The 26,680-nt window shown below is 39.0% G+C and overlaps 1 protein-coding gene across 1 annotated transcript; it reads right to left on the bottom strand.

The window, feature by feature from the left end:
- Positions 1 to 24,716: 24,716 nt before the first annotated feature.
- LOC114170202 lies at positions 24,717 to 26,017 on the bottom strand. Its single transcript, XM_028055687.1, has 3 exons — positions 25,955 to 26,017; positions 25,384 to 25,575; positions 24,717 to 25,223 (listed from the first exon to the last, which is right to left on the bottom strand). Exons 1-3 carry the CDS (start codon positions 26,015 to 26,017, stop codon positions 24,717 to 24,719), a joined length of 762 nt encoding a protein of 253 aa, XP_027911488.1.
- Positions 26,018 to 26,680: the final 663 nt, after the last annotated feature.

A 26,680-nucleotide genomic window follows, 5' to 3' on the forward strand; every position in this document is an offset into this window, starting at 1 on the left:
CTTTTATAAAAGCACACACACAAGGGAGATCACCTCGTTATCCTCTTAGTCCGGATTTGCTCAGTTTGTTACCTTGAAAGGTAACTTATTTTTGTTCTCCTAATGTTATTCATGTATCGGTGAGCATAACAAAATTAATGGGTTATGATCCTGACCTTAAAATGTTACAATAACATGTGTATTGATTGACTTAATATATTGCTAAACGCGTTTGGGGTCTAATGTTATGTAATTCTGGGACTGAATTCATAATTGATATATGTCATATGACAACATTATAAACTCCTTCGTAATCTTTTAATTCTCCTTTTTTTTTAACAAGAATAAAAATAAAAATAAAAATTATAAATTATACTTTTTTTATATATGATTTTTGGATATCATGTCAAATCTTGGATTTGCTGGATAACTTAAATTTTTTATCATGTTGAATCTCGGATTCCCTTGATAATTTATTAAAATTTCAAATTTTAACTCATCATCTCAAATAGTTCTTTTTACAAAGAACTACGTTATTCCTGATTTTGCAAATAGAAATACATAGAAGCGAGGTACAACTCTTGTTCGGCCCAAAAAAATAAAAAAAAAATAAAATTTTGTTTTTTATCTTTATTTGTTTGTATATGTACTTATTTTGTTTGAGTTTTGGGGAAAAAATATTTTAAAAACATCTACTTTTATCTTGCATACTTAATTAAAGGGAACCATCTTATGACGGACGTTGTGGGGGTGGTAATACCTTCCCCATACGTAACCGACTCCTAAACCCAAATTTGGTTTCGAAGACTATTCTTTTTTAAGGTTTTTCTATAGCTTTCCATAATAAACTATGGTGGCGACTCCTATGTATCTTTTAAATTATTTTCGCCGTCCCGTCGCGATTTCGGTTGCGGTAGATGGCGACTCCACTAGGGAGGTTTTTTAGAGTCGATCCAATTAGTTAAAATTTTATTATTATGCTTATTATTTGTTCTTGCGTCATTTTTATCAAGTGATATATTGTAACTTTTATTAGTGCATAAAAAAAGAGATTTATTAGAATTTAAAAAAAGTTGAGGTAAACAAACATTTAAATTATATTTTTTTTCCTTTTATATTTTTTTAAAAATATTTTTAAATTTTATCAACTAGGTTTCATTAATGTTTGCAAATTTAACAAAATGTTTTGGTTCTCATGAAATTTTATTTGGTATTCTAATCTAAAATGTAAACAATTAGAATTTATTTCAAAGTATTTGATATCGAAGAAACAACAATCCTCCTAATATTAAATCTTTGATAATATTATGCCTTTTACCCAGTGGGGATGGGGATGAGACAAAAATTTGATACCCATTGGATTTGGGCATGGGGATGACGATGAATTTTTTCTACGGGGATGGGTATGTAATAGCAAAACCCATCCCCGCCTCACCGCGTTACCATCCCTAGTTGTTAATAATGATGATTTGTTTTGTTGGTATAATTAACATAATCCTAGTGTCAATTTTCATGAAATTCTTGATCTGCTTCAATAAATTCAATGAAAAACACCAAATTGCATCAAATTTTTCAAAAGTTGAACCAAATTATGATTAAAAAAAAATTGGAGGACCAACTTAACAATTGTGAACTAAACTAGTGACAAAAAAATTAATTAAACCTAAATATTTTTATTCTATATTATATTTAATGTTATTATCTATTAACTTTAAATGTTGTGCTCAATAATATTTGGGTAGCCATGACCCTCCCTACTGTGAGACCCAGGAACAACTTGGAATATTTTAGGTAAAATTAAAAAGTGATTGATAATTTAGTATGGATCTATAATAAGTTAATTTAGTCATGATGAAAGACTAATTTAATTAAATAAGTAATTAAAATTGTTATTGATCTACTTTAAAGAATTATGGTTTGTGGAGTATAAGTTCTTTAATACTTATAATGCATGTTATATCATGTGATGACATGTAGCTTAGTGGTGGAAGGTATTGTGCTATGTGTGCAAGATCGAGGTTCGAATTTTAGAATCTTAACTGAAAGATTTGGTGGAATTAGATAAAGCCAAACCCTAAAAGGTTTTTAGGGAGAGAATTAGGACGGGAAAGAGAAAGGAGAAGAATAGTGCAAGTTGGAGGTTTTGTTTCACTGGATGTGGTAGAGAAGAGAAACAATCTAGAGAGACCCATTAGGTAGGGGAAGCCAATCTTGTTTTCTTCTATTGTTATCTTGTTGCTTGATGAATGAAGTTGATTTTGTTTTCTGTTTTTATTTCTTTATACTTTTTTACGTCTCTGGAATCAAAAGATTTTTGGTGCAATCACATGCTTTATGATATAGCTTTTTGATTTCAAATTTTCTTAAACCTTCGTGTGAGTGTGTTATGTTTGGTGCATGAATTATGTTGGTGGTTGGAGTAAAAGCCGCGAGGTTGGGTGTGTAATAGAGAGAGTGTAGGTGAGAGAAGTTGATGAGAGCAATGGAACTATTCGGGAGAGGGATGAGCAGGTATCGTCGATGGCGATGGACGTCGACGACGTCGACCCTCTCGAGACCTTTGTCGAGGGTGTTAAAATACTTTCGAAAGGAGTAATTATAGTCGTTTATTTCTTTGTGTCGTTTAACCTGCTGTGTTCACTTTTACACGGGTAAAGAATTGTGTATTAATAGATAAATGACGTTTTATCTAGATGATTACAAAACAGTGTGACTTCGTTGTAATTCCTTTAGGTCCTTATCTAATTTAGATGTCCTTAGAAAGTGTGAAAGGCATAGTTATATGTAGTTTTAGGTTAGTTAAATTTTGAACTATGATGAAACAAACATTTTGAATAATAGGTAGGATTATTTGGTAAATTTCGAAGAAATTATAGAACCGTTATATTGAAAAAATTGTTCGCATGAATTTGTATTTTTTGTTGTAGAACTGCAATATTTACCAATGATTGGATGCATTATGTGACGTAGTTGTTTATCTTCTTGCCAACTGTGCTTTTGTAACCATCAAAGGAGTTTTCTCTTTCTTTATTTATAACCACATACATTTTCCTACACTATACACTTTTCGTAAAATGTCTGTTTCTACTTCGTTAACCATTGGATTGAGCTGACATTTTAACAGCGGATCTTTAACACATAGTTCTTGACTTTGACCGGTCAGATCGTGAATCGGAGCTCTGTAGTGAGAGCAGTTTTTATCGCAAGATCCTTGTAGTTTGGTTGTTGACAGCATTGACCTTTGTTGCTTGTTTGGTGCATAACTTTCTCAATAGTTATTCAATTAAGTTGGTTATTGTTGCATTTGATTCTTGATTCAATCATATTTAATTTGAATATAAATACAAAATTTTTGGTGTTTTACACAAGTTGCAATTTTATTTCTAAAATCCCAAATCGTTTACATAATGTGTTATTAAGTTGGATTCTATAAAATTTTTAAGAATTAGTTATTTTCCAAGAGAGAGAGATGTAAATGAGGATGTTGAGGCATGGAGGTGTGTAAGACTGTGATTCACGGTGGGAGAGTTGATGTGACCCCAACAAGCCCAAGCTCAAGTGCATCAACAAGCCCAAGCCCATATCAAGGCCCAATCACTAAAAGCATGATGAGAAAGATTCACATGGGCCTCTCACAAAATCATGGGCTTTTTACATTATTTACATGGGCTAAAGAAATCTCTAAAATATGAGATGATGCATGAAGGAAGTAGTCTAGATTTAAATTGGGCCATTGTTTAGGCTTTGCTTTCAATAAAAGCTAGAACACTTGTTGGGATCATTTGGGCCGAGCCCAATGTGCTACCATTGGCCGAGAGTTACTAGAGTGGCTCTCCTTTTGGATGCAAGCAAAGCATGAACTAAGCAAGGAGCATGTGATGGAAGCATGGTGCGTGTGACTTGGGCAAGGAGAGTGTGATATGCCACTTGACACCATCTAGACTCATCTACTACATCACATGGTCTATAATCAAGCTTCTTCTCCAAGCTACATTTGCATTTCATCTTTGTTGCATTTTCTTTTCATTTGGCCGGCCATGTGCCTATAAATAGAGCCACTCAAATATTGTAATGGTTACTCTTGAATTGCTAATAGATGCTAGTGTTTGAGATCACTCCACACTTCTATTAATTTGAGAGCACACATGGCTAACCTTCTCCTTCATCTCCTCTAGCCACCTTCCATACCATAGCTCCACTTCTACTCTTCATCTTCACCAAATTCTCCATTTCCGAGAGCAACATTTCTCTAATTCTCCAAATTCCGCTGCACTTCATCTTCTCCTCAACATTCTCCATGGATTTCCTCCCTCTCCTACTACAAGGACGTCCATCAATTGATTTGCCTCATTTCTATGGGAAGGATAATGTTGAGGTTTTTCTTGATTGGGTTGCCAAAGTAGAACAATTGTTTGAGAGTCATGTTGTGGAGGAAGAGAGGCGTGTGTCTCTAGCTACTCTTAGCTTTCAAGGGCATGCTCTTAATTGGTGGACTTCCTTAGTCCTCCAAAGAAGGAGAAAAGGGCTACATGATATTGAGTATTGGAATGATCTTAAGGAAGCCCTTCATGCCCGCCATGTTCCCTCCTACTACAAAAGAGAGCTCTTGGACAAGCTCCAAAGGCTCCAACAAAGATCTATGTCTATAGAAGAGTATAGACAAAAGATGGAGCTCTACATCATGAGAGCCGGAATTGAAGAAGAAGAGGAACTTACCATTGCTAGGTTCTTAAGTGGACTTAATTACAACATAAGAGATAAAGTTGAGTTGCTCTCCTACCGCAATTTTAATGATCTTGTTCAAATGAGCATCAAGGTGGAGCAACAACTTTTGAGACGTCCTTCTCGCAAGGATTCTTCCTCTTTTTCTAAAAGTGATTTTCCAAAGAAAGATTTTTCAAAAGAAAAAGAGTCCACTCTTAAGAGTCTTACAAAGGTAAGTGATAAGGGTGAATCCTCCACCAACAAAAGAGGTAGTGACATCAAATGTTTCAAGTGTTTAGGTAGAGGTCATGTGGCCGCTCAATGCCCTACCAAACGCACCATTGTGCTTAAGGGCAAAGACCTCTACACTAGCCAAGAGGAGTCATCTTCAAGTGACTCCGACACTTCTCATTCTAGTGATTCTCCAGAACATTCATATCCAAATGAAGGGAAACTTTTGATGATTAGGAGGCTTCTCAATAACCAACCTAGCATTCCTCTCAGTGAGGTTTTGAAAAACACTTGTTCTTTGATCATTGATAGTGGATCTTGTTGCAATTGTTGTAGCACAAGATTGGTTGAGAAGTTGAATTTGACTTTGTTACCCCATCCCAAACCTTACAAACTTCATTGGCTTAATGAAGATGGGGATCTCAAAGTTGAACATCAAGTGAAAGTCAAGTTCGCCATTGGGAAATTTAAAGATAAAGTTTTATGTGATGTAATCCCAATGGAAGCTTGCCATATTCTCTTGGGGAGGCCTTGGCAATTTGATCATAAAACCTTACACAATGGCCACACCAATGAGATCACCCTCCAACATCATTCAAAAACTTTTGTGTTGCATCCCCTCACTCCTAGCCAAGTTGCTAGTGATCAAGTTCAAATGCGAGCTAGGAGAGAGGAAGAGAGTTCCAAGAACTCTAATGCTTCTAATGATTCTAAGGACAAGACAAAGGTAGAGGAAGTTTCTTCTTCTAAGGATGTTGCTCATGAAGTTCTTTTAACTTATAAAACTCTTTTGCACACTCTTCATAATGAGCAACCTCCCTTCCTCTTACTTTGTCAAGCAATCCTTACTTGTCTTGAACATCCTTCTCTTAAGGATCTACCTCCTTCCATTCGTGCTCTCCTTCATGAATTTGAAGATATTTTTCCAAAGGATGGCCCTCATGGTCTCCCACCTTTTAGAGGGATTGAGCACCAAATTGATTTTGTCCCAGGGGCAAGTCTTCCTAATAGACCTGCCTATAGGACAAACCCAATTGAGACCAAGGAGATAGAAACTCAAGTGAATGAGTTGCTAGACAAGGGATGGGTTCAAAAAAGTTTAAGTCCTTGTGTTGTGCCTATGTTGTTGGTGCCCAAGAAAGATGGAAAGTGGCGTATGTGCTGTGATTGTAGGGCTATCAACAACATCAACATAAAATATAGGCATCCAATACCAAGACTAGATGATATGTTGGATGAATTACATGGAGCACAAATATTTTCAAAAATAGACCTCAAAAGTGGTTATCACCAAATTCGTATTCAAAAAGGTGATGAGTGGAAAACTGCTTTCAAAACAAAATTTGGTCTATATGAATGGTTAGTCATGCCCTTTGGTCTAACCAATGCTCCTAGTACATTCATGCGCCTAATGAATCATGTCTTGCGAGATTGTATAGGCAAGTTTGTTGTTGTCTATTTTGATGACATCTTGGTGTATAGTACAAGCTCTAAACTTCATGTGGGTCATCTTAGAGTTGTGTTATCTCTTCTCCGAGACCACCAACTCTATGCTAACATTGACAAGTGCACTTTCTGTGTAGAGAGTGTCATCTTTTTGGGATTTGTGGTCAATAAGAGTGGGGTGCATGTTGACCCCGCAAAAATCAAGGCCATCCAAGAATGGCCTGTGCCAAAGAATGTTGGGGACATTAGAAGTTTTCATGGATTAGCAAGTTTTTATAGAAGATTTGTCCCCAACTTCTCCACCATTGCTTCACCCCTCAATGAACTTGTTAAGAAAGACATATCTTTTGAGTGGGGTGAAAAACAACAAAAGGCTTTTGATGATATCAAGACTAGGCTCACCCAAGCTCCCATTCTTGCTCTTCCAAATTTTGAGAAAACTTTTGAGCTAGAATGTGATGCTTCTGGGGTGGGAATAGGTGCGATTTTGTTACAAGAAGGCCATCCAATTGCCTATTTTAGTGAAAAACTAAATGGTCCTTCTCGTAACTATCCCACCTATGACAAAGAGCTATATGCTCTTGTGCGAGCTCTTCATACTTGGGAACATTATCTTGTAACAAAAGAGTTTATTATCCATAGTGATCATGAAACTCTCAAGTATTTGAAGAGCCAACACAAATTGAATAAAAGGCATGCAAAGTGGGTTGAGTACTTGGAACAATTCCCTTATGTTATCAAGTACAAGAAAGGGAAAGCTAATGTTGTGGCTGATGCACTATCAAGGAGATATACTCTCTTAGCCAAGCTTGGATCCCAAATTCTTGGATTTGACAACATATGTGAATTGTATATTCATGATCCCTTCTTTGCTACCATTTATCATGATTGTCTCACTAAGTCCCAAGGCGGCTTTTATCTCTCAAGTGGATATCTTTTCAAAGAAGGCCGCCTATGTGTTCCTCTAGGTTCTCATAGAAAACTTTTGATCAAAGAAATGCATGAGGGGGGACTTATGGGTCACTTTGGGGTCGCCAAAACTTTGGCCATGCTTAAAGAGAAATTCTTTTGGCCCCATATGAAAAGGGAAATACAAAACTATTGCGCTAGTTGTTTGAATTGTTTGCATGCTAAGTCTAGCGCAATGCCTGCAGGGCTGTATACTCCTTTGCTTGTTGCTTCCACCCCTTGGGAGGATATAAGTATGGATTTTGTCCTAGGGCTTCCAAGGACTTCTAGGGGTGTTGACTCTATATTTGTGGTAGTGGACCGTTTTTCTAAAATGGCACATTTTATACCATGCCACAAAGTAGATGATGCTAGCAACATAGCAAAGTTGTTCTTTAGAGAAGTGGTTCGCCTTCATGGATTACCCAAAACAATTGTGTCTGATAGGGATGCTAAATTCCTAAGCCATTTTTGGAGGACCTTGTGGTCTAGGCTAGGAACAAAACTTTCTTTCTCTACCTCTTGTCACCCACAAACTGATGGGCAAACTGAGGTAGTCAATAGATCCCTTTCCACATTGCTTAGGGTTTTGCTTAAGGGGAGTCATAAATCTTGGGATGAGTATCTTCCCCACATTGAATTTGCTTACAATAGAGTGGTCCATAGCACCACCAAACTCTCACCCTTTGAGGTAGTTTATGGTTTTAACCCTCTCACACCATTGGACTTATTACCTCTTCCAACTTCTTTTGATTTTGTTCATAAAGAAGGGGTTTCTAAGTCCAAGTTCATAAAAGAATTTCATGAGAAGGTTAAACACCAAATTCAAGCCCATGTTGAAAAGATTGCTCATTCTAAAAACAAGGGCAAGAGAGTTCGGTCTTTTAATGAAGGAGATTTAGTTTGGTTGCACTTAAGGAAGGAAAGATTTCCTAATATAAGAAAATCCAAACTTAGTCCCCGAGGTGATGGTCCATTCCAAATCATCAAGAAGATCAATAATAATGCTTATCAATTGGATCTTCCTCCGGAATATGGTGTGCATCCTACTTTCAACATTACTGATTTGGTTCCTTTTGTAGGTATTTTTGATGAAGAGGGTGACCACCAAGATTTGAGGGCAAATCCTCTTCAAGGGGGAGGGGATGATGTGACCCCAACAAGCCCAAGCTCGAGTGCATCAATAAGCCCAAGCCCATATCAAGGCCCAATCACTAGAAGCATGATGAGAAAGATTCATGTGGGCCTCTCACAAGATGATCAAGTCAATCATGGGCTTTTTACATTATTTACATGGGCTAAAGAAATCTCTAAAATATGAGATGATGCATGAAGGAAGTAGTCTAGATTTAAATTGGGCCATTGTTTAGGCTTTGCTTTCAATAAAAGCTAGAACACTTGTTGGGATCATTTGGGCCGAGCCCAATGTGCTACCATTGGCCGAGAGTTACTAGAGTGGCTCTCCTTTTGGATGCAAGCAAAGCATGAACTAAGCAAGGAGCATGTGATGGAAGCATGGTGCGTGTGACTTGGGCAAGGAGAGTGTGATATGCCACTTGGCACCATCTAGACTCATCTACTACATCACATGGTCTATAATCAAGCTTCTTCTCCAAGCTACATTTGCATTTCATCTTTGTTGCATTTTCTTTTCATTTGGCTGGCCATGTGCCTATAAATAGAGCCACTCAAATATTGTAATGGTTACTCTTGAATTGCTAATAGATGCTAGTGTTTGAGATCACTCCACACTTCTATTAATTTGAGAGCACACATGGCTAACCTTCTCCTTCATCTCCTCTAGCCACCTTCCATACCATAGCTCCACTTCTACTCTTCATCTTCACCAAATTCTCCATTTCCGAGAGCAACCTTTCTCTAATTCTCCAAATTTCGCTGCACTTCATCTTCTCCTCAACATTCTCCATGGATTTCCTCCCTCTCCTACTACAAGCACATCCATCAAGAGTGACGTGAATAATTGGGTTATGTGATTGGTGGTTTTCCTTGGTTTGTATGGGTTGCATGGTATGGAGTTTAAGTGGTGATTTTAGGATATTTAATTGAGTGTGATGTTATGTCTGTGTTTGAATGAATGTCATTCGTTCGGTTCGTTGCTTGAATGTATTGTTTGGTAAGTTGATGGGATTTTATTGTGGAACTTTATTTTCCATGCATGATGTGATGGTATGTATTTCTATTGGCAATATGTAATTCTTATGTGTTGCATGTTAGGAGTGTTTTGCCTTGCTCGAGAGCTCTTGGTGGAATTAAATGTTGTGTGAGGTTTTCCGTATCTAGGAACCCAGTGAAGACTCTTTCACTTGTGTGAAGTAGTGGAAATGAGTCCTCTTTCGCCTGTGTGAAGTAGTGGTAGAGGATTGGTTCGAGTGTTGTACCTTCTCGCCTGTGTGAAGTAGTGGGGAGGGGAAAGATGTTTCACCTTATTTGGGCTCGTTGCGAGTATAGTGTCCGATGTGCGATGAATCAACGTTTTTACTTATAATTCCTTGAGGAATAAGGGAGACAGTCTGGCTAAGATAGTGAGACACATTGAACCATCTGTTCTAGGAAGCTAGATGTTGTTGTGGGGTGAGAGGCCGCAGGAAACCAAAACTTGATTATGATCACTATGGTTGAATATTTTAGATGAATGTGATGTTATGTTTGGTTTGGTATGATTGGTTGGATTTTGGGATCGTGTGTTCAAACCAAGGATTGATTTTGATCATAATGCTTTAGTGTTATTTGAGTGCGATGTTGAGTATTATTGGACGTGTTTTATTTACGAAATTCTTTTATATATCATTATTTATGGTTAGCTTACCCCTATTTGTTTGTTTGTGTGTTTGTTACCTTTGCGATGATCATATAACGTGTGTGTTATACGGGAGGCAGATGTTTCTGACTCAAAGTAGACTGCGGAGAGGATGGAATGAACTCGGGGGGGATTATTATTTATTTAGTTGATTTCAATCAAATAGTGAAGACTATGAAAATTTCTTTTGCTTTCTAGTATTTAATTGGAACTTTGTTTTTTTTATTATTACTATTTCAATGGAAGTATTGGATTTCCTATTTTACATTTAAGTTTTAAGTCTCTTTTAAGTGTCTTTTTATGATATAATTGTTTTACTTTCAAACAAAAAGAGTAATGATAGCTTCTGGTGCCATCCTAAATTTGGGATGTTACACCTACTCCTACCATGATTCCTATAACCTCCTTGTGCCTATCGTTATTCGCCAATATTGATATTATCCGAATAATTAAACATTTTATTTTATAGCCAATATATATAATTATTTCTTTAGAATTATAATTTGACACTAATTTAGAATAAAAAAACTTAAATTTAGATTAAAAACCTTATAAATAATTAAAATATATTAACTACATAAAAATAATTTTAACATTTACACACAAAAATGATTTAAAAAATAAAATATAAATACTTGTATTTCATTTGTATTTCATTTTATGAAAACTATTTTGATAAAAGTGTATTTTATTTGAAAAATTAAATTTCGATATAAAAACTTATATAATTTACTCAAAGTAAATTAAAAATACTGTAAAAACAATATAATTTAAATATGAGTGTCACTTTTTTTTTAGATTTCAGCATATCCGAATAAAAACAATAAAATTATATCTATTATTTATCCACATATAAAAATTTACTATGAAGATAAAAAATACAAATCAAGAAAAAAAAACCACATGAAAACCATAATAAGAATTTATCAATGTCACTTGTGACATTTGTAAGACTGATGAAAAACTTTGAGTGATTTAAGTTGTTATTTATCTAATTTATTTAAGGCTTAAATATTCATTTTGTCGCTATTTTTGTCAAAATTATTCAATTTGGTTCTTATTTTCGTTGTGTGGTCATCTTGGTCCTCATTTTTGTAAAATTGCATTCAATCAAGTCCTTTTAGCAAATGGTGTTCAAAATTTTAATGATATAGTGACAACGTGGAACTGTTTAGGGGACGTGGCAGTCTTTTGCAGCGACGTTTCTCAAAATCCTAAATGAGAGTTAATTGAGAAGACGAAAAAAGTGACGCAAGATGGCGAAGAGAGCACCACACCATAAGAGCCACTAGAGCACAATGGCTTTAATAGGAGTAAAGTGCAATGTGAGAGTGAGGAGAGACTGTCATACGCGAGTGAGAGTGAATGCAGCATGAGCAATAGGTTGTGCAATGAGAGTGAAAGAAAGGAAGGAAGAAGAAAATAAAAGATATTGTGCCGAATAAAGAGTAATCATCATAGTTTCTATACTTTAATTAAAAATAATAGGGTTAAAGATGATTTTGTCCTTAAACTTGAATATGAAATAGGAATTCGTCCCTCTCTCAAACTTTGATATATTTTGATCCCCAAACAAAAAATACATAAATTGATATAGTCCTTTTAACCCAACAACATTAACTTTTTCATGTGTTAAACGAAGTTCGATATTGGCATTTGAGCTTAGACATGATAAATTCTGTAGATAGATCAAATGCCAACCTAGAATATCATTTAACACGTAAAGAAGAGTTAACATTATTGGGTTACAAAGACTATTTCCATTAATTTTTAAAGTTTGGGAACCAAAATGTATCAAAGTTTGGGACAGAGACAAATTCAAGTTCTGCGTCTAAGTTTTAGTTTTAAAAACATGTTTACCTAAAAATAATATAATAAACTTTTATTTTATTAAGTATTTGTCACCACTCTCACCTACTATGGTAGTTCTAGTGATAATTGGCACAATAACTCTCATCATACTTACATTTGTGTCACCATTTCTCTTATTATGGCGGTTGAATTATAATTTCCATAATAAGTTATCATAAACTCCAATTTTTACACTAGTGATAAAAGATTTAGTGTATGCTCCTTGTAAAAGATATTCTTTATTATATTATTTCAACAGTTTTAAGTTTTATTTCTATCAAAATTATATTTAGTGTAAAATTTTAAAACCTAAAATTTTAATTTTTAAATTAGATAGGTAAATTTTATTAAAATATAATGAAAGTGAATATTTCAAAATAATAGAAAAAGTTTTACTTTCGTAAATACGATTAAGAATAGTTTTATTTATTACAAATATAAGAGAGGAATATTAATTAAAAATTATAGATAATTTTATTGTCTTTCTATTTAAATGATTAAAAATGTCAATGTTTGTTTTAAAACTACATGAAAGAGTATCATGTACCTAGTTTTGGTAAGTGAGATTTTTTTTAGGGAAACATATTAAATGAATAATATCAAATTCATAATTCAAAATCTAATTATTTAATCTATGTAATGTTAATTTTAATTAATCAAATGCTACAAACATGATAAAAAGGACAAAAGATCGTACATGTCTTTTTATTTAATTTTAGACGTTACGAATAGTTTCTTAACTTAATACTGATTTCAATAAAAAAAATCCTTTAACATAAAATAGTGCTCTAAGAATAGGAACTACGTAAAGGAAAACACCTTTATATTGCAACCATTACTACGATCTCAATTTCGTAGTCATTTGGAAGGTTCAAGTAACACGTACAGTAGCATAAAATGTGGTTAACAAACTTTTGGTTCCAAATACACCACATGTTGATATATATATGCGGATGTTTATCGGGGCAGTGGTCATGGTCCTCTCCAAATTTTTAAATTATATATATATATATATAATATTAAAATTTTATTGAATTTTTTAAATTATAGATAATATATTTTAGGAATTGATGAAAATTAAATGGTGTATTTTTTTTTCTTTTATAAAGCACAATATTTAATGTTAATAGATAATAAAGAATAAAAATATTTAGGTTTAATTTTTCATTTGGTTCCTGTTTTTGTTAAAAAATTGACAGTAGGATTATATTAATCACATCAACAAAGCAAATCATTCATATTAAGATTTTCAATTTTAATGAAAGAATCATCTACTCGTTTCAAGAAATTTAAGTAAAAGACCAAATTACATTAGTTTTTCAAAAATTTGGGACCAAATTAGATGACCAATTTAACATTGTTAAACGGAAATATAAATCAAAAGAGTACTTAAACCAAATATTTATTAATATAATTTTTATTTTCCTTCTTATTTTCTTTTTAGTTTTTTCACAAATTGTAATAATCTCTCATCTCATATATTTTCTTTTTGTATTTTAAGAAAAAAAAGTTAGACACAAAATTATTTTTCCTTTCATTTCTCATTTATCCTCTTCCTTTTTTGTCTCTTGTCTCACTTGATAATGAAAACATTATTTTTTATCTTATTACCTTTTTGTTTATTCATTTTTTATGAATATATAAAAAAATGTGTAACGTCCCAATTAATTAATGAGCATAATTAAAAGAAAGCTTCACATGATTATAATATAACAGCGCAGTTCTAGAGTTTTAAACATGAGACCGTACGACTAAGGCACACTGCGGTGCCACCAAAGTTAAAAGAGCATCATAAACAGTCTGATGGGAACACAAGCATAAGCAAAGACTGGCAAAAACATAAGCCGTAGCCCTCAAGATATTCTAAGAAAACTACGTTGCAGAGTCGCCTCTTCCCTGATGACCACGATCATCCCTCGCATCTGCTCCCATCAATAAATTGATGATCATCGCAAAGATAGAAACACGACATACAAAACAACCAACAAGAAAAGGGTAAGCTAGAGCTACTCAACATTTATATCATACAATTAAATATACTTTCACCATCCGATATTAATACAACACCCAAGCATGTTAAGACTTTTCAATCAAGACACTACGACTCGACTTGACTCATCCGGATACGTATAACTTGGTCAGATTCAGCGGATGCCCGCAGTTGTGGGGGATACCTCTGCTCACCCCCGAGCTATGTGTTACAAGTGTTACAATGAATCAATTTCCCTCACCACAAGGTTAGCCCTTAATGAATTTCAGGTCTCCTGCTACTCTCACCACAGGAGTCAGTCCGCTCTAGGTGAGACTAACTGACCCCTTAGAGCGTCAGGATGCAACCTTACCTTGAATCCTTACTTAGTTATACAGATGGGGCACCACCATGGTCACCCACTAATAGGGGCCTTGGAATTACGTCCCGACCACTAAAGCGCGATCCTGAAAGTCTCACCTAGAGACTCCAAGGAATTACGCACTAACACAGACCAACTTATATAAACAGCCAAGAATTTTCACATACATCACACATGAAATATCATGCCAACACCCATAACCAACTCCTTAATTTTCATACGTTGAATCCTGACCAACTCACTATTCCTAACCATGAGTAAAGTGTTTCTCCTCATAACATAACCATGCCACTAGTTTACCATTCATCAAGATTTATTGTTACTCATACCAAACTTGTCACTTCAATTTCATGAATCATCACATACAATTATCATGTTCACGTCACGTCAAAACTCATAACTCACAACTCATACACCATACCTTTATACAAGCCATCCATTTCATAAATTTAAAGATAAAACTCATACAAGCATGTTGTTCACTTTTTAAAATCCAAGAAACATCAAGACCAACCCATTTCTTGCCCAGCATCTCGCTCAGGCAGAAAGGTCTCGCCCAGGCGAGGAGGACCCTCGCTCAAGCGAGCTCCCTTCGCTTAGGCGAGAGCTCGACTTCCAGCATGAGAACCCTATGCGCGTTCTCGCTTAGGCGAGACCCTTCGCGAAGAAATACTTAGGCGAGCCCCTGTAACTCTCGCCTAGGCGAGACAGGTTTGCCTGGGCGAGTCTATCAGACTCTGCCACTGTTCCTCTCTGCCATTAGCACAATTTCATACCCAAGCAACAAATCAATTCAAACCATGCACTCACAGTCACATATAAGCACGAAAATCACGGAATAACATCAAAACAACCATTTTTGTACCAAACAATAGGGTTCTAGCTTCCCTTACCTGGAAATATGCTAGCAAAACGACCCGACACACCCTCGATATAGAACGCACAAGCACAACAGCTCTAGGAACGAACGGAGGAGCTGAAAAGATAGAGGGACAACAGCACGATATGGGTCACTCGGAACTCTAGCTGGAAAAGAACGAAATGAACAATAAAGACGAGTATGGGCTAGCCACAGTATTTACACGGAGAAGGAAACAACTTCGAACCAACTTGAAGACGGCAGGAACCTAACCCTAGCAGAGCGTATTTTTGGCGCACGGGGAAAAGATGACGGCTACGTTTCTGAAAGTGAAAGGAAGTGTGGAATTAGGGCAACACTAGAGGCTTTTATCTTATGGGCCGACCTTTAGGCCCATTGCTGTAGGGCAGCCCTTAAAAGGAACCAGAATAAAAAGGGGGCCTTACAAAATGTATCATGTATTTTTTTCATAATTGATTTTTAATTGTGACTTACCATAATATATTTTTCTTTTAATAATTATGTGCCTCAATTTTTTATTAAATTATGATAAATTGTTTTTCAATATTATGTACAAAAAATATATATTGATAAAAAATAAAAGAATAAATTCATTATTAAAAAGTGATAAAAAAGGAAACTATTGATGAAAACAAGATAGCTTATATTTCTTCACATATTTTGAAACATTATAATCAAATTGTTTAGTAGAGAAGCAATTTTTTAAAGCATTATACTAATGACGAAATATAATGATCTCAAAATTATATTATTTTGGCCCCTCCGACATTTTTAGTCAAGATCCGCCACTATATATATTAGGCAAATCCTGTCACGTATATGTGTCCTATACTTTAAGATACTTTATCGATACTTATTAATGAAGTATCTAATTTATAAAGTCATAGTACATTACAAGAGTATTTTTGAATAAAGACAAATTTTAGTGACAACAAATATTTAGTCATTATACCATGACCAATTTAGGTACCAATTTAAAATAGTTCCAAACCATTATAATTGATCTCTAATTTGAAAATTAAAATAGTTTTTATTATGAATTGGTTTCTAAATTAGTTACTAACATTATCTACCCATGTTTTGACTACTAAAATAATTGGTTTCTAAATTGTCCACTAACATTAGCTATTGATAATGATATATTTATTATATTTCACATATCTATAACATATCATATCCTATTATTTTCAAAATAAACATATCGACGTATCGAATACATGTCGTATCTGATACACGTATCATATTCGTGCTTCATAGGTTTGTTAACTTGATACTGATTTCAATAAAAAAATCCTTTAACTTAAAATAGTGCTTTAAGAATAAGAACTACATAAAGGAAAACACCATTATGTTACAACCATTACTACAATCTCAATTACGTAGTCATTTGGAAGGTTCAAGTTTAATTAACATGTACATTAGCATAAAATGCGGCTAACAAAGTTTTGGTTCCCAAAATACACCACATGTTGATATTGTAACGTCCCAATTAAATGGATAATATCAATTTAAACAAAACACCACATATAAAATAATATCCAGAGAGTGCGGGAAAAAGGTAAGGAGGCACACAATACCCCAACCATGTTCATACAAAAGAGAGGAGGCACTACACTGCCTAACCTAATTAAAATAAATCAACAAAACACAAGTTCTCGTACATAAAGATAAATCTAGACAATAAAACTTCTTCAGCTGAGGGCTCCCTAGTGAGCCCCATACCCGTCCATAACCATCAAGCCGTAGCATCCTCATTGCCATTACCACCGCCACGGGTTCTCGTATCTGCTCACATCAATAGAATTGATGATCATTGCAAAGGAGGAAAACCACACACAACCATACAAACAAGCGAAAGGGTAAGCTAGTGCACAAAATTCATACATCATAATAATCATCATTCAATCATATAATCAAGCATAATTGACGGAAAACTCTCACATAATACACCAAACCCTTTCAAAACTACAAGACTTAACTATCCGGATACGCATAATTAGGCACCACCACAAGACAGTGGAATTAAGTCCTAGCAGTGAGGCATCACCACGAGGCCTTCGCGAAATTACACTCTTATCAGAGGCACCACCACGTGGCCTACGTGGAATTACGTCCTCGCCTTGAGGCACCACCACGGTACTCGTGTGGAATTACGTCCTTAACTCGAGGCACCACCGTGAACTCCTCTTTAGAAGGGTCCACGAAATTATTTCCATTAGATGAGGCACCACCATGAGCTCTCACTACAAGAGTCATGGAATTACGCCCTACTCACACATTGAACATGTTTCACCAACCAATCAGAAGTCCCCATAATACTAACATCATGTATAACAACCCCATCATGCAACTCAGGCTTTCCAATTCATATAACACACAACAACATACCATTTCTACCGCAACCTCATATATCAATCATGGCATCATCCCTCAACCCACGTAGTAAAGCATTTAGATCAAATAGGCAATCAAACATCAGTGCACCATTCAACAATAGTACCAAACTCACCCCACAGTCTCGCTCAGGCTAACAGGTCCCGCTCAGGCGAGGGGGTCCTCTCGCTCAAGCGAAACCGTTCTCGCCAAGGCGAGATCGCGAAAGGGGAAAAGCGGACTCTACGAGGTCTCGCTCAGGCGAGTCCCTTCTCGCCTAGGCGAGACCACCCCTCGCTCAAAAATAAAAACCTCTCGTCTAAGCGAGAGATCGAGCAGCAGGTCCTGGGCGAGCCTCTGCTAATCTCGCCACTGTTCTTTCGAGTGACAGCCACCCACACGCACCCATACAATCCAACATGCAACTTCAACCGATTAAATTCACACACAGACCGTTCAATCATCATAGACTCATCAAACAAGCAGATTCTACCGAAAATGTGGTGAGGTCTAGCTTCCCTAACTTGGAAGGAGCTAGCAAAAAACTTTGACAGCTAAGCCCACCACTGCAGCAGCCCCGCGAGCAGATTGAAGAGCTGGAGATAGTGGCACAGAAGGGAGATTAGGTTTACTACGGTGAACCCCAACATAGAACACAAAAATAACTTAGATAGGGTTTAAGGTCATGGAACAAACTTACGTGCAGGAGCAACGGGGTTGAACTAACTTGAATGGAACGGAGGGCCAAACCCTAGCGGAGACGGCAGCAGCAACTCAAGGGTGTGTGGAAATCTGTTTTACGCAAAAGTGCCAGAATTAGGGTTTTGGACAGCTTTAGGTCATTTTTTCCCTTATTGGGCCAACCCTCAAGCCCAAAGGTTAGGGGCAGCCTAAAGAAGAAGGGCAACACGAAAAAGTGGGCCTTACATTCTCCCCAACAAGAAAATTTTTGACCTCGAAAATGAAACTTACCAGGTAAACAAATGTGGATGCGATTTTCTCATGTCCTCCTCTAACTCCCAAGTCGAGTCACCCGTCCTCCGATCCCAGATGGCTTTAACAAGATTGACGACCTTTCCTCGGCGTTCCTCAACCTTGCTATCCTCTAAAGCGATGGGTGGTACTTCCACAGTAAGATCCTTTCTGATCTGTATATCCTTAGCTTCCAATACATGGGCTGGATCGAACACATATTTCCTCAGCTGTGACACATGAAACACTGGATGGAGGTTTGCCAACTGAGGGGGTAAAGCTATCTCATAAGCCACCGGCCCAATCCTCCTCATGATCTGATATAGGCCAAGGAATTTGGGAGAAAGTTTCCTCGAGCGGAGAGCCCTTCCCACACCAGTGGTTCGGGTCACCCTCAACAACACATGATCGCCAGCTGCGAACTCCAAGGGTCTCCTCATACGATCTACATAGGCCTTCTGCCTACTCTGAGAGGCTTGCATTCTGCTCCTCACCATCCTCACCTTCTCAGTGGTCTGCTCTAACAATTCTGGTCCTAGTACCAATAGAGGGGAGTCCTACACCTTCTACCATAAAGAGCCTCGTATGGCGCCATGCCAATGCTCGCATGAAAGCTGTTGTTGTAGGTAAACTCGATCAAGGGCAACACCTCATCCTAAGCCCCTAGGTGATCCAATATACACGTCTGCAACAAGTCCTCAAGTGACTGGATGGTCCTCTCTGATTGGCCGTTAGTCTGGGATGGTAGGCCAAGCTTGTAAGACCCAAGAAATTTAAATAATTAATTAAATAATTATTTAATAAATGTGGGTAGTAGGAGCCTTTGAGGGATTTAATGTGAATTGCTATGACGTGGAAAAGTACTAGTTCAAGTGGTTGAGAGTACTTAAATGTGTGAGAGGACTTGGGTTCAAGTCTTATATATGCCATTTGTGTGTTATTTAATTATTATTGTTTTTAATAATATGCTAGAGTATGCTGAGTGATAAACTGCCGCCAGACACATGCATTTTGCCTATTTTTTCTGGGTTCCTAATAGGAACCGCCTGGCGGTGAGCTTAGTGCCGCCAGGCGACGTAAACCCCGCCACCCAGTTTTCTGGGTTGATCATGAACTGCCTGGCGGTGAAGAACACCCGCCAGGTGATGCTTTTCATTTTGATTCGATTTTCGGGTTCTGCATGTTCTGGGTTGCTTTGGTTCGGTGGAAAAGGAATTTTAACAACATTTGGACAAAAAGGAAGGGATTAATTGTGAAAAGTCATGGTTGTGCGAAGGAATCAAATGAGATTGGCTATGAATGAATGTTAGGGTGGAAGAATTGGGGTTTTCAGAAATTGTATAACAAATTGCGTAATAAACTACAAACTTATTGGATGAATTGTGATCCTAAACCTTTGAGTGGTGGGTATTGAGTCGAAACTGAAGGAAATCGGATGGTTGGGATGGTTGAGGTTCGTAGGCGCAAGGGAAGGGTTGCTGGGTTCCTGGAACTGCAGGAACCGCCTGGCGGCACCGAATTAGCCGCTAGGCGCCACACCAGAGGTGCGTGGTGTGTTGATTCACGAAAAACGCTGTTTTTCGTACTTTTCGCGCAACAGTAACCGCCGGGCGATAGTTTAGTCCCGCCGAGCGCCAATCGTTTGATTTTGGGCGCTAGGCGCCACCAATATTTCTGGTTCGCACAGTTTTTGTAAAATTGCATTTCCTGGTTCGTTAACCGTCCGATTTAGGTGAAATTTTGACAGGTGGTTCATAACATGTGGTTATTCAGTTTGAACGGTGGAGATTGGATTTGGAGATCAGTAGCTAGAGATATACATTACTTAATATTGCTGATTTTAGAGTTTGTAAAATACATGAATAAGCCCTTGATTAGTTCAAGTAACTTCTAATGAAGCATAATTGGGTTATGTGGTAAGTCTCTATCAATTTGAATGTTCCTTTGGGTTAGTCACATGTGGAGAATTGGTTTGGTGAAGGCATGTGTCAATATTAAATTGCATCGGTGCATAAGATCATGTGCTTAAAATTGTTAGAGTGTCGCTGCTTATATTTTGTTTGAGCATGCTTGGGATGGTCTATACAACTGGGGGATGAATGCATATGTGAGATCCTATAAGGCCTAGAACATTATAGATGGCAATGCTTTTCATTAGGGGTACTCTAGAATGAAAGCAAATGAGAGAAACCTGTGTGAAGTGTGCTTGAACCTGAACTAAAACCAGTAATGTGCAAGTACTGGTGTAGCGACTGACGGTACGTGTCCCCCGCTAGGCAATCTAGAAGCGGCAGCGCCTAGCGGTACGTGTTCCCCGCCAGGCGATTTTGCTGTAGCAGATTGGTGTTATGCTTGCTATGATATGCGTGATCTACAAGGCTTCTAGGATATCTTAAAGGTCGGCTTGCTGGTGTTCCTTGAGTTGTGGCTCGAAATGTATCCGTTGAGTTGTGGCTCGGGATAGGGGTTAAGCACATGGTATTCCTTAAGTTGTGGCTCGGAATAACATCTCTTGAGTTGTGGCTCGGGATGGCGGATGAACACGAGGAACCCTTGAGTTGTGGCTCGGGTTGGCGAGTGTTGCCGGTGTGAGTGTGCTGGTTGTGGCCAGTACGGATGGGTCCAGATAGATTGCCCTCCTCAGTAGTTGGCTGACGAGTTTGGTAGTCTTGGGACGTTGCAAACTATGTTCGCATTTGGGAACTCCACCTGGCGCTACGGTGTGTGATCCATAGCAATGATTTCCCGCACGTGCTCTATCGGTTGTGGCCGATAGGTATGGCAGCAAGTCACCTCGAAGTAATCACTAGAAGATGTAGAACACGAATAACGTGGTGGTGGCCATGTGATGTGATATCAAAGGATGGAATTCCTTTGGTGTGATTGTGTGATTGGTATATGTGTGCCATATATATATATGTTTATTTTCTTAGCTCACCCTATCTGCTTGTGTTTGGCGATGATCATGTATGCGATACACGGGCGCAGATGATGTTGCAGGTGGATCTGGTGAGGCTTAGCAGCGGAGCGGGGAAAACTCATGGGAACAGTTTTATAGAGTTTTATCATTTATGGTTTTGGAATAAAGATGTAATACATTATGAGACTGTTTTGGTATTTTATTGAATTTTGAGAAGATTTGAACTTGGTGTTATCTTTATTATGAAATAAATTCTTTGAAATTCCCGCGTTTTTGGGAAATGGATTTATAATAAATGTGATTTTATTTTCTTATTTTATATTATATTTTTAAACCCATAATATCCGGTCGGGATGTTACAAAGCTCATATTCAACTAGGTCCCCAAAGCCTCCTGTAAGGTTTGCTAGAACCGGGATGTAAATCGTGGCTCTCTGTTAGAAACTATGCTCAACGGTACCCCATACAACCTTACGATCTCCTTAATGTACAACTGGGCTAACTTGGCCATGGACATCCTCAAGTTCATCGCCAAGAAGTGGGCACTCTTGGTTAACCGATCCACTATCACCCAGATGGTGTCATGTCCTCTAAAAGTCCATGGCAAATGGGTCACAAAGTCCATCGAGATGGTGTCCCATTTCCACATTGGTATCTCTAAAGGCTGTAGAATTTCATCGGGCCTCTAGTGCTCCTCCTTCACCTTCTAACAAGTCAGACAGGCTGATACAAATAGGGCCACATCTTTCTTCATCCCTTGCCACCAGAAAGTCTCCTTGAGGTCCTGATACATCTTAGTCATGCCAGGATGCAAGCTAAGACGAATTTTGTATCCTTCCTCAAGGATCAACTTCTTCACCTCTGTATCATTAGGTACACAGATTCTACCATGAAATCTCAGTATACCATCATTACCCAAGGCAAAGTCTCTAGCCTCGTCCGACCCAAGTTGTTCTCTGACTCGGTTTAGACTGGCATCCGACAACTGCCTCTCTCTAACTGAGTCCAAAAAGTTACTAGATATAGTATGGGCACTACACCTAATGGACTCGGGCCCCAACTCCACTTCTGGTCTCATGTGCCGTATGTACAGTCTTCCTACTCAAGGCATCGGCTACTACGTTTGCCTTCCCTAAATGATACAACAGTTCGAAATCATAGTCTTTAAGGAACTCCATCCATCTCCTCTGGCTCATGTTTAGCTCTTTCTGGTCAAGCAGATACTTGAGCCTCTTATGATCGTTGAACACACGGAATTGAGCACCATAGAGATAGTGCCTCCAGATCTTCAAGGCAAATACTATAGCTACCAACTCTAGGTCATGAGTGGGATAATTGCGCTCATGCACCTTGAGTTGTCTCGAAGCATACGTCATAGCCTTCTTCTCTTGCATTAGAACGCAACCGAGCCCAAGATGAGATGCATCACAGTAGACTTCAAACGGTTTCTCCACATCACCAATATAGGACCACTCGTCAACCCCTCTCTTTAGCTCCTGAAAGCTCTCCTCACACTTGTTCGTCCATGTAAAAGGTTGGTCCTTCCGAGTAAGCAAAGTCAGGGGCGCCACTATCTTGGAGAATCCCTCTATGAATCTCCTATAGTAGCCTGCTAACCCCACAAAGCTCCTGATCTCTGTAGCCGACTTAGGACTTTCCCACTTGACCATTGCCTCGACCTTCGCCAGGTCCACTGCAATCCCCTGGGCGGATATCATATGCCCCAAAAACTGAACCTCATCTATCTAGACCTCGCACTTGGACAACTTGGCATACAACTACTTCTCTCTCAAAACACCAAGCACCAACCTCATGTGTTCTGCATGCTCTACTGGAGTCCTGGAATAGATAAGGATGTCGTCTGTGAAGACTACGACAAACTTATCTAGGAAGGGTCGAAAAATCCTGTTCATGTAGTCCATGAACACTGCCGGGGCATTGGTCACACCGAAAGGCATAACCACGTACTCGTATTGTCCATACCAGGACCTGAAGGTCGTTTTCTGCACATCGTCAGCCTTCACTAAAATCTGGTGGTATCCTGACCGTAGATCTATCTTCGAGAACACCGACGATCCATGCAATTGATCCATCAAGTCGTCGATTCTCGGGAGGGGGTACCTATTCTTGATTGTCATCTTATTTAGCTGCTTGTAGTTCAGACTCAGGCGCGAGCTTCCATCCTTCTTTTTCACCAACAGAACTGGTGCTCCCAAAGGCGAAGTGCTGGGTCGGATAAACTGCTTCGCCATCAACTCCTCAATCTGTTTCTTAAGTTTGACCAACTCTGCCGAAGCCATGCGGTACGGAGCCATTGACACCGGACCCGTCCCCGGCACTAGGTCGATAGAGTACTCCACCTCTCTGTGGGGAGGTAGTCCTGGCACCTCATCGGGGAATACATCCTCGAATTCCTACACCACCAGTATAGCGGACTCCATCCTTCCTCCCTCCACCTCTAGATGCGTGAAGGTCACAAAGCACTGCGCACCACCTCGCAGTTCCTTCAGAACCCCTTGGGATGATAACAACTCAGGCTCCTCTGAGTCGGGGAATAACAATCTCTTCTCTCGACAGTCGATAAGGATGTGATTGGTAGAGAGCCAATCCATCCCCAAGATCACTTCCAACACTTACAGAGGTAGGCAAATCAGATTCACTTTGTACCTCCGTTCTTCTACCTCCACCAGACACCTAACGCACAAGGACGACGTCCTGACCAAACCCGATGCTAGAGTAGACACCACAAGTTCACACTGTAGCTCACACACCGGTTCACCCAACTTTTTCACACATGCATCTGACACAAATGAGTGTGTCGCTCCAGAGTCATATAGCACACAACAAGCTTTCCCAGCAATCAAACAATGGCCTATAACAAGGTTACTTGAGCCTGCAGCCTCTGCTCTGGTCATGGCGTACACTCTACCGGTCGCTTGAGGCCTGTTGCCTCTATGCCTCTGCTAATTCTGTGCAGGAGCCTATACTGGAGGTCGCGTCACTGCTCTAGCAAGGGTGGGCAGTCCCTCCCAAAGTGGCCTTCCTTACCACAGTTGTTGCACTTCTTGAAGCCTGCAAGTTGTGGGTAAACATTCCTCTTGTGTGGTCCCTCACACTAGTAGCACTGAATCCTACTCTGCTAGGGAGAAGACTCCCTAGACCCTTGAGACTGGAAATGGGGCCTAGTATAGGGCTTCCTCCTCTCTTCATGCCTATGCCTGGACCTAGTTGGTCCTCCTACTCTCTACTGGGATGGCCGTTGAGTCTCCACCTCTACCTTCATCTTCTCCATGACCCTTGCCTTCTCCACCAAGGCGGCAAAGTCCTTGATGGATAGCGAGGCCACCATCAGACGAAGGTCTCCACGGAGGCCGTTCTCGAACTTCCTGCATCGCCACTCTTCATCCAGTGGCATGGTGTAGAAACGGCTGAGATGCTTGAACTTTTCCGTATACTCAGTCATAGATATGTTCCCCTGAGTTAGCTGTAGAAACTCCACCTCTTTATCATACTTCACGCTGTCGGCGAAGTACTCAGAGAGAAATTTTCTCCTAAAGACCTCCCAAGTAACTACTTCCTGCCTCTCCTCCATCATGGACTTCATACAGACCCACCAGTGCTCAGCCTCACCCATGAGCATATACACCGCGAATGCCAGTCTACTCTCCTCTGGGCACATCTTGGCATCAAATATCCTCTCCAGATCTTTTAGCCACTGGTCTGCTGCGTCCGGACTAGTCTTACCTCCAAACTTCACCGGGTGGTGTTTCGAGAAAGTCCTCTAGACTCCACTCCCTGACTGTAGGTCGTGGCTCCAGGCCAAAAGCAGGGGCAACTACCCTGTTCTCCTCCAGCTGGCGGAGGGCCTCCATATGCTGTATGTGAGCATCCTCAGCAGCCGCCCTAGCAACCTCCATCTGCTGCATCACCAGTTGTTGTTGTTCAAGCGCTGCCGTTTGTCGCTGCATTGATGCTTCGTGTTGTTGCATCATTGCCGTGCTTTGCTGCGTCACAGCAGCTACCATTGCCTCAATCGCTCTGGCGATGTTTGACACATCTCCCTGGGAAGATTGCGGAGTCCTACGAGATAGTGCCATAGTCCACTGGCACACAAGAAATCATATGGTTAGTCTTGACAAGACAGGAATTAACGAAGAATACTTAGAAAGTCGTAGAGAAAGCTAAGCGGACACCCAAGTCCACAGACCTAAGGATCGACCGCTCTAATACCATAAATGTAACGTCCCAATTAAATGGATAATATCAATTTAAACAAAACGCCACATTTAAAATAATATCCAGAGAGTGCGGGAAAAAGGTAAGGAGGCACACAATACCCCAACCATGTTCATACGAAAGAGAGGAGGCACTACACTGCCTAACCTAATTAAAATAAATCAACAAAACACAAGTTCTCGTACAGAAAGATAAATCTAGACAATAAAACTTCTTCAGCTGAGGGCTCCCTAGTGAGCCCCATACCCATCCATAACCATCAAGTCGTAGCATCCTCATTGCCATTACCACCGCCACGGGTTCTCGCATCCGCTCACATCAATAGAATTGATGATCATTGCAAAGCAGTAAAACCACACACACAACCATACAAACAAGCGAAAGGGTAAGCTAGTGCACAAAATTCATATATCATACTAATCATCATTCAATCATATAATCAAGCATAATTGACGAAAAACTCTCACATAATAGTCCTAGCAGTGAGGCATCACCACGAGGCCTTCGCGAAATTACACTCTTACCAGAGGCACTACCACGTGGCCTACGTGGAATTACGTCCTAGCCTTGAGGCACCACCACGATACTCGCGTGGAATTACGTCCTTATCTCGAGGCACCACCGTGAACTCCTCTTTAGAAGGGTCCATGGAATTAAGTCCATTAGATGAGGCACCACCATGAGCTTTCACTACAAGAGTCATGGAATTACGCCCTACTCACACATTGAACATGTTTCACCAACCAATCATAAGTCCCCATAATACTAACATCATGTATAACAACCCCATCATGCAACTCAGGCTTTCGAATTCATATAACACACAACAACATACCATTCCCACCGCAACCTCATATATCAATCATGGCATCATCCCCCAACCCATGTAGTAAAGCATTTAGATCAAATAGGCAATCAGACATCAGCGCACCCTTCTCGCCTAGGCGAGATCGCGAAAGGGGAAAAGCGAAC

This window comes from Vigna unguiculata, chromosome 11 (assembly GCF_004118075.2).
Source record: "Vigna unguiculata cultivar IT97K-499-35 chromosome 11, ASM411807v1, whole genome shotgun sequence".
Classification (NCBI taxonomy): domain Eukaryota; kingdom Viridiplantae; phylum Streptophyta; class Magnoliopsida; order Fabales; family Fabaceae; genus Vigna; species Vigna unguiculata.